This window comes from Passer montanus, unplaced genomic scaffold (assembly GCF_014805655.1).
Source record: "Passer montanus isolate IOZ18808 unplaced genomic scaffold, ASM1480565v1 scaffold15, whole genome shotgun sequence".
Classification (NCBI taxonomy): domain Eukaryota; kingdom Metazoa; phylum Chordata; class Aves; order Passeriformes; family Passeridae; genus Passer; species Passer montanus.
In genome coordinates, this window is record NW_024362051.1 from 5,721,807 (window position 1) to 5,731,192 (window position 9,386).

Below are 9,386 nucleotides of genomic sequence, written 5' to 3' on the forward strand. Positions count from 1 at the left end.
GTTGGGCACCTCAGATCTGGTGTGTTTCTGAAGCAAGTTTGTTGGCAGCACTTCAGACCAAATGTTGGTCTGCAACACTGAATATTCTGACATTAAAATTGGAAATTATTTTTCCAAGAACAAAATTATTATACTGAATTTGGAGATATGTGTATGGTTGCAGACATGCCTGAAGTTTTAGGAAAAAAAAGGTTTTGCTGCAGCTGTGTAATGAGCCCAGGTCCAAGGCCAGTGTGCACCAAATAAAAGCTTTAAATATCTGAGATTCTGCAGAGCTACAGATTGAAGCTGGCATCGGACTTGAAGTTAAAAACTATGTACAAAAATATTTAAATAATTTTATGGAGGTGTATTGATAATTACTCTGTTTTCAAGATTAAGCTGTCATTGATAGCTACCAATGTAAAAAGTATTTAAGTTACAGTATTCCAATGGCCGTGGAAGTGTTGCATATGGAAAAATCTTGGTTTGCTTTTTTATTTAATAGTGGTAAATGTAAAGGTCTTTCAAAACCTACTTTCTGGGGCAGGTGATTTGAAGAGGTAAAACACTTGAGTGGTCAAATGTACTGTGCTTAGGATGTCTGGAGATCCAAATGTCAGTAGGGTCAACATTTGGGTAAACATTTGCTCCCATTTCAGGCTGTAGCTGCTTGTGATTGTCAGGATTTGCCTCACTTCAGGGGAGGAGTTCCTTGGGAGAAATTGTTCTTGAGCACAAGAAGCTAAAGTTCAGAACAATGGCCAAAAGAGCATGAAAAGATTATTATAGAACCAATTTAAGCTTCCCTGTCTGCTGCTTCTGTAGCAAACAGGAATATATTTACTTGAACTGCTTTTCAGAGAATTGCACAGTTTCTAGTCATAGTGAAGAGGTGTCTTTTAAGTTTTGACAGTCTGATTTTTTTTTTTCTCCCAGGGAGGGGGAAAGGGGTCTCTTCATTTAAAACATAAATGGAACCTCTGCACTTGCATAGGTTCTGCCCCAAACCTTGTGTTTTGGGTATATTATCACTCAGATGTTGGATTGAAAACCATCCTTGCATCAAATAGCCCACCCAAAGTCTATTTCTTCCTATGACTGTATTTTGCTACTATATTCCTTTTTTAAAGAAACAGAAATACTGGAGATGGCCTCATTGCTTTATGTCCACCAGACTAATGGCTGAAGATGTCAGTCTTTGTGGCACTTAACAAGTTTGAAGTTGAGTCCCTGAGTTTTACAGAGCAAAACATGACAAATGAGTCAGATGAACTCTCTGGGAGTTCTCTTCACTTTGGAAGAAATTCTCTCTTGAACTTTGTTTGTTTATTCCCTTGCAGTGGGGGAGGCATTACTGCTGTAATGGCAATGCAGGGAACAGGAACACACACACCTGTGATTGCTTTTTTACATGCCATTAAAAAATGAGGACACTAAAGATGGACTGCAGGAGTGGTTCTGGTACTTAGATCTCAGCACCACAACTCCACCACCGTAAAGTGTGGTAAAGGTGTCTCTTTGTAGGCAAACACTTTTTAAAAAACTGTTTCTTATTTTGACACATTAGTGTTCAGCCAACATTGTTACCATCCATTTTACTTTGCTTTCATTATTGTTTTTAAATTAATATATTTGAGTTTAAGTCCACATAGACTATGTTGCAATAACTAGAATGATTTTATTTAGAATTAATTTCTTAACAATTTAATCAAAGATGCAGAATGGCTGTTAAGTTAAGGGACCATTAAATGTGATTTTAAGGTTCTGTTTACTATTATGGATGTAATCCTTATAGTAAATTTAATTTTGTAAAGTAGTGTATAATATTGTAATATTAAATCTTTGTTCTCTGAACTCAAAGACTTGATCTTCAGTATGAAGTTATAAATCTTCCCCCTTCTGAATTTGAGACAGGATTTACTTGTCCTCCTTTTTACAGTTTGTAATTTTCACTGTTTTATTCCTGTAAAAAGTCATTTATAACACATGCAAATGCTTATTTTATCTGTGCTAATTTATCAGATTTGGCTACTCAATAAAATTAATTGAAAGAACTCATGCCAGTCCATCACTCTTTTCTTATAAATAAAAGTAGAACAGTGTATTTAATTGAGATAAATACCACGTTGGTCACAGGAGCTAGCTGACAGTGATGGTTGGAATTTAGCCTTCAGCAGCATTCCAAGATGCTGATCAATTTTATTTTAGGTAATCCTGTATCTTCATTTAACATCCCATTATTTCAGCAGCTTTTTTTAAAAGCCATTCCATCCTTAACGCTTGCAAATTTTTTTGAGATGTTGTCACTGCTGCCTCTGGCCCATTACAGACGAGTTAATGCATGAGCTTGGAACTCTGTATTTAGTTAAATACAGAATTCTCTCATTCAGGGCGGTAGAAATATTAATTGGATTTGCCAGCTGTTCTTTTCCCAGTGCACATAACCCCGTGCTGCTGCAGCAGTGCCGGGCTCGGGGCTCTCCGGGCAGGGCCCTCAGCTGCTCGAACCCCTCGGCTGAGGGAAGAGCAGCGTGGCCCTTCCACCACCCGGCACATGGCAGGGGTTTAGTGCCCATAAAGAGAACACTGTGCCAAGTGGCTCGTTCTGGAAAGAAGTCACCACGCTCCCTGTTCCGTAACGCCGTGGCTCCGGCGGCCTGGAGCGGTGCTGTGTTGGTGTTTCCTCATTGTGCAGCGCCAGGCTCGCAGGCTGTCCCGGTGTGCAGCGGGCCAGCCCCGCGCTGCCTCGGGGCGTCCCCGCCACCCGGCTCCCCTCAGCGCCACCATCGCCCCTTCCCGCCCTCGCGCAGTGACGTCACTTCTGAGGCCGGCGCGGCCATCTTTAGTGCGGGCGCCGCGCCGTCTGAGAGGGGCGTGCGGAGAGCTCTCCCAGCGCGTCCCGCCCTTCTGCTGCCCCTACGCAAAATGGCGGCGCCAGCTTCAGCGGCTGGAGGCGGGCGGTGCCGGCGCCTGCGCGCTGGGCGGGGCGGGCCCGCGGCGCCGGGCCTGCGGTGCCGGGGATGGCGGACGGCGGCGCGGGAGCGGAGCCCACCCCGCCGGGGCCCCCCGCGGGGCTCTCGGCGTCCCAGCGCCGCGCTGAGCTGCGCCGCAGGAAGCTGCTCATGAACTCGGAGGAGCGGATCAACCGCATCATGGGCTTCCACCGGCCCGCGGCGGGCAAGGGTGAGCCCCGTGGCGGGTGCGGCGGGGCTGTGTGAGGGCTCCGGTGACGGCTCGGCCTCTCCGGCCGTGACCGCTGCCCGCGGTCCCCTGGCGAGCAGGAGCGGCTGGCTCCCCGGTCCCTCAGTGCCGCCTTCGTTCGCAGGGATGCCTCAGGCAGCACGACCTGCCCTGCTCCGCCAGGGACCCGCCCGTAAAATAAATCCCTGTGCCGTCAGAAGGGTCGGGGCTCGGGCTCGACACGGTCCCTAGACAGCGAGCGTACAAGCTCATTTCACTGCAAGCAGGTTTTGTTAGATGAAGAAACGATGAGCCTCCCCCACGTTTTTAGTCAGTATATGCTGGCTTTCATAGCTGGCTTTTTATAGCAAAGTTGTCTCACATTTGGATAGTGCCATAGATGTTTGTGGTTGTTATGCAGAATTTTCTTGCGGAACCATATCTAGGTAGCTCGGTTATATCTCTGTGCATTCTTCAAATGGGCTGTCTTGTCAGGAAGGAGTTCTCAGATTTCGGTTTACAAGGATGCCCATGAGCTGTGAATCAGTCTGCTGTAACACTGAAAAGCACTCCTGAAGTGTTAGATCTTGCTCTGTGGTAGGTCCAGACGTGTTCTTGATTTGCCTTTTGTTCTCTGCCATCACCTTCTCTGTAAGATGGGTCTTCAGGCCTGATACAGAGCAGGTTAACACTGCCCTGCCTCTGACAGTAGACAGCAAGCTAAAGTGCTTCTGTTTGCTTATTTGTCAGGTATTTGTGCTCTCCTGGTTGATTCACTTTCTGCAAATCTTTGTTTGTTTTTTTTTTAATGTCCATCCATGTATTTGGATCTTTCTGCTTGTGTGTGCAGTGCTGTTGCTTAAGGAAGTTCAGTGTGTTAATATATCCATTGCTTCAACTGCTGACCTGCATTGCACAGCTTTATGTCTTGTGTCTGCTCCATGAAGAGTGCCCTCTTTAATCACAAATCTGTCTTTTCTCTTGGGAAGCAGAGACCCCGGATCCTGACCCAGTACAGCTGAAGTGTTGCTCCATGACAAACTGTTTTTATTTTTCTTCCTTAGATGATGAAAGCCACGCAGAATTAAAGCTTCAGCACGAGCAAGATAAATCAAACTCCCTTCCCCTTCCCTCAGTTTCCAAGCGGATTGTGCTTGGTGATGCTGTGTGCAGCGTGGCGGGCCCGGCCGAGCACGCGGGCAGCGTGGCAGAGCTCCGAGGGGACAAGGACCTGTTTGGCAAAGCCCCGGAGCTGCTGGCCGAGGGCACGGGCGAGCTGCGGCAGCGCCACCGGGCAGAGCTGCCCTCCGAGGCTGCGGCACGGCCGCCCCGGCACGGCTTGGAGCAGTACCTGTCGCGGTTCGATGAAGCTCTCAAGCTGAGGAACCAGCTGATGAGTGAGAAGCCAAGCCAGGAGAACGGGAGCGCGGCGGAGGAGTTTGACTCCTTCCGCATTTTCCGCCTGGTGGGGTGTGCTCTGCTCGCCATCGCCGTCAGGGCCTTTGTGTGCAAGTACCTGGTGAGTTCAGGGACACAGCCCTAGTCCTGCTGGGGTGTCTGCTGGCTGCAGATTACTGGGAAATATCTGAAGTCTATTGTAGTGACCAAGTTGGGAACTTCAGGCACTCTTTACATTTCCAAAAATTGTATAAAACCTAAAAAATCGCTGAATTCTATGAATCTGCTACCAGCACAGCCACTCTGTAACCACTGAGAGCAGCACATTTGGTCGTGGTTCAGGAGCAGATGCACTGGAATAGTTGTTGCAGCTTAAATCCCCTGCAAGTTTATTCCTATCTTGGTGAGCATACGAGTCAGCTGCTCAGAGGAGTTCAGGGTCTGCAAAAGAATAATAGAGCAATAATAGAGTTCTCATCTGTGGAAGTGTCCAGGGCCAGGCTGGATGGAGCTTGAAGCAACCTGGTCTCATGGAAAGTATCCCTGCCCATGGGTTTGGAATGAGGTGGCTTTTCAGGTCATTTTCAACCCAAATAATTCTGTGATTCTATACATCTTGTACATCTTGTGATTCTACCTATCTTGTACCAAGATAAGTAGATCCTGCTCATTTATCAGCCTGGGAAAAGTAATTCCTCAGTATTGCCAGTGCCAGCCAGAAGAACAGCACAGAGGTGTGATGCAGGTACAGCCATCCAGCTCCTGCCTCCCTGGGCTCAGTTTTACACTCTGCATTTCAGTTCTTTAGGCTCAAAGAATATAGGGCAGGACCTTATTTTTGGCATGTAACTTGTCTACTTAGATTTGTAGTGTTCGAGAACAACTTTGCTGTGTTCCACAAATTAATTTTTACCTACTAATTTTCTTTTATGCTTTGTAAGCATTAAATCTTTGTGAACTTGGTATTCTGACCAAGTTAATTTTTATATATTCTTTTCTCTTCCTTCAGTCAATATTTGCACCATTTCTTACTCTACAACTTGCTTACATGGGACTGTCCAAGTACTTTCCAAAGGTAAATTTTTTTTTCAGAATTAGATTAATTTGAAGCATTTTCAATTTAAACTTGTGTTTAGATTGTATTGTTTTAGGACCAATGCATGTGAAGTATTCTTCCCTTGTTTTAAACTGTAGAGTTGATTGACCAATGCTGATAGTTTATACTCGTTTTTAATCTTTCCAGATTCAATCCAGGATCTTTTTTAAAGCTGCAGTGAAAACATGGACTAGCAGCTTGTGTAGCTGTAGCCTAATTAAAAGTGTTTGACCAGGAAATCCAGGTAGTTCTTTCATGTCTTCAGGAAACTTGTTTTTCTTCTAGACCATGCCCTTCCCTGGTTATTATTTGCTTTGCTAAGCAGTTGTTCTGCATATAATACCTGGATGACATCTGGGTGAGTGTTTGCTAAAAAAATGAGGCAGAATGTTGAGTTTTAAGGGTTCTGCATTCCAGAATGGCAGCTTGAAATGAGACATTTATCTGTGTGTGAAACTTGATGCTTATTAGCAAGATTTGCTATACCACTTGCTTTGTATATTTACAACAGGTAATTGTTCCTGAAGCATTTGTTAGGTTGATGATTTTGTCAGGTCTGTGGTGCAGAGTGGAACTGAATGATGTTCAATCCATAGTTAAAAGGGAAAATTTACATTTTAAAAGGAATAATAGATTACTTGTAGAAAATCAGAATAAATCAGCAGTTGTTTTGTAGTAAGTATATCATAATAGTCATTCTAAGCTGATGTGTCACATCACAAAACAGTAACATTAGCCTTAGATTTGCACCAGCTCATCTGCTAAGTAATTTTGATTTTTTTCCTGGTATACTTAAAATCCACTCTTCAATTTCAGAATTCAAGAAGTGTCTCCTTTCCACAACTTGCTTTTGCTGCAGTTAGACGTGGGTGGGTGAGGTCAATCCCTTTGTTAACCTTCATTTTTCTCCCATGAAACAGAGAAGTATTCTCGATAGCCTAATTCAGATTGGATTAAATTAAAATATCCAGCAAGGATAATCAAATTATTAGAATTTTCATCCACTATCACCTTTTCCTGCCTGCCAGACTTGCATCCTTGGGATTCCTCATCTTAAGGATGGAACAGCTTTCAAAAGGTTTTGGGACATTTCTGAGTTCAGAGGATAAAACTGCCAAAGTAAGTTGTTCTAAAACAGAAACAGTTGGTTTTCAACTCTAAATATTTTTTCTGTTAGAAAACTTAACAGTATTTATGGGGTTTTGAGCAACCTGGGCTAATGGAAGGTGTCGCTACCCATAACAGGGGGTTGGAATGAGATGAGCATTAAGGTCTCTACCAACTCAGACTGTTCTGGGATTCCATTTTTTGCTGAATAGTGTGATGAGATTAATCCAGTTCTGACAGTGGAGAAGCCGGGCTTGGCTTCTTGCACCTGGATTTCCCTTGTCTGGGAATGTTCCCACTCATGCAGGAGCAGCTGCCCAGCCTCACACCTCAGCCTGCTGGGAGGAGTAGTGTGAAGGAGGCAGAATATCCGGGGTGAATTTTGCCTCTCCCTGGTAGATCCATCTCTCTGGTAGATCCATCACAGCAGGAATCTGTGTCTAGGATAAGGGCTGTGACTCCTGGAGCATGTCTGGACAGAATCCATCCAAACCTGCTCCTACCAATGGATTTGGGTTGTGTCAAATTGGCACAACATTGGTGACATGTAAAGCAGAATGGGATTAGTAGAACTAAAGTGATACTGGTTTTTCTTTCCCTTCTAGTGTGAGAAGAAGGTGAAAACAACAGTACTGACTGCTGCTCTTCTCCTCTCTGGAATCCCTGCAGAAGTGATCAGTCGCTCCATGGACACCTACAGCAAAATGGGAGATGTTTTCACAGACCTTTGTGTCTATTTCTTTACTTTTATCTTTTGCCATGAACTTACTTTGGTTTTTGGCTCTGAAGCACCATGATGGCTGTAGAATTCCACACAGTAGCTACACTAAAGCTTTCTGGACTGGCTTCCTTTTAACATTTGACTGTGCAGGCAGGTCTAAACCTTCATTAAAATTCTTACCTGTGGGAATGCTTGAAAGGGGCCTTAAATCCAGTAATTTTGGGAAAGGGAGAGCAGGGTCCCTGACTGCCAGTTGTGTTGGTTCAGTTTATTTAAATACTGTGTCTGCGTGTTACAAATGTGAAGGTTAGGATACAAGTGCCAGTGGATGATTTATTTGTTTTAGTTAGATGATGCCCTTCTCAGCCTCCTTCATAAACATTTACAAAGCTGCCTTTGTTTTTTTAGTGAGAACAAGACGAGAATTCCCTTCAGCAGAACCATATGAATGTGTGTATCCTGTATGACTATAGCTAACAAGACCTGCTCATTTTGTGGTGTTCCCATTTTTTAAAGAAAGCTCTAAAGAAAAGAAATCCCTGTATTCTCTTCAAACGTTCAGGTTCAGAATGTTAAACTAAGTAGCTGCTTCTGGAGAATGTTGGTGAAACTTGCCACTTTGTTGTCCTTATCCTTGCCTTGCCATACATTACTTGTTGTGATTGTGATTAATTTAATTTGATTATTGTTGTGGAAAAGAGCTAGGCATAACCAACAAGAAGGTGGTCCTGGTGCTTATAAAGGTCATTAATCAAAAAGTAAGAAGAAAGAGAACTAATCAGATCTGTTAATGAGTTTCCAGCAACCTAATCCTAGTGCAGTTCACATCTGTTCTTTCTGATACTTTTTTTTTATATTAACACTTATCTCATATGTTCTCAGTAGGAGAATTTTACATATTGGCACCCAACCTGCAGGATCGAATCTTTGCTCCTGTGTTTGTAAAACTTACAAGGGAAACAGTTTTGTTTGCAATCTCTTAGGAATTTTGCACAGTGAGAGGAAGTGTCATTCCAAATAGTCGTTTAAACACAATCTCTGAAAATCTATTGAAGCTAAATTTGGTAGTTTTTCAGGTTGTAGTTTTCTGTTTAAAATCTGGACTTGCAGGTAGTATAGGCTGTTGCCTATTTTTAGCATGATAAACCACATACTTACCTTGGTATTTGTCTGCAGAGTTTTTTTTTAGGGAGCAGATGTGTTTAATTGTACCTCTCTAAATGGCCCAGCTTTCAGCTGATTATTCTCTGTCAAAGCTTCCTCCTGTAATTTTAGTGATGCATTTCTGACTTTTAAATTAGATACATGTTTGTGGCTTCAATACAAGAACCTTATGTTTGGATTTGACCATTTAATGGGGTTTTTTTAACTGGTTGTTATTACAGATGTACAGGGCTGGGTTGCAGCTGGGTTGCAGAAAATTCTGACTTAGGTCTTCATGGGTTTTTTTTAACTGGTTGTTATTACAGAGATATTACAGATGTACAGGGCTGGGTTGCAGAAAATTCTGACTTAGGTCTATTAGCACAGACATTGATTCAGCAGCTTTAAGTTTATTTATATTAGTTAGTCATTTCAGAAAATTGAAATGACAACAATTTAAGATAAGGTTGAGATATGTAAATAATGAGTTTGCTCAAAAATTACCTGTTCTGATTCTCTATTTATATGCCCAAATGTAATACAAATAAATTGGAAAAAATCCCTCTACCAGTACCTGCAAAAAACGATGAATTTTTAATCCTCACCATTAATCAGGTAAATACCCTTGCATGGGCAGAGCACCAGGAGGGGCTTGTGCTGAATTAAGAAATCTCGATGAAGAAATGGCGACCAAGAAACGACCTTTGACCAAGAAACCAATCTCTTCTTTTATTCCGTTTTTTAACGTACCTCTGTTGG

The 9,386-nt window shown here is 43.2% G+C and overlaps 1 protein-coding gene across 5 annotated transcripts; it reads left to right on the forward strand.

The window, feature by feature from the left end:
• The first annotated feature begins 2,971 nt into the window (after positions 1-2,971).
• On the forward strand, positions 2,972-8,831 carry CAMLG (calcium modulating ligand). Of its 5 annotated transcripts, XM_039701647.1 has the most exons (5): positions 2,972-3,165; positions 4,227-4,681; positions 5,570-5,635; positions 6,685-6,775; positions 7,369-7,507. In XM_039701647.1, exons 1-4 carry the CDS (start codon positions 3,003-3,005, stop codon positions 6,763-6,765), a joined length of 765 nt encoding a protein of 254 aa, XP_039557581.1. In that variant the 5' UTR covers positions 2,972-3,002; the 3' UTR covers positions 6,766-6,775; positions 7,369-7,507. The 5 variants fall into 5 exon arrangements, with proteins under 5 accessions (XP_039557581.1, XP_039557578.1, XP_039557582.1 ...); XM_039701644.1 differs by lacking the exon at positions 6,685-6,775 and having other exon boundaries at positions 7,369-8,831; XM_039701648.1 differs by lacking the exons at positions 6,685-6,775; positions 7,369-7,507 and adding an exon at positions 5,942-6,678.
• Positions 8,832-9,386: the final 555 nt, after the last annotated feature.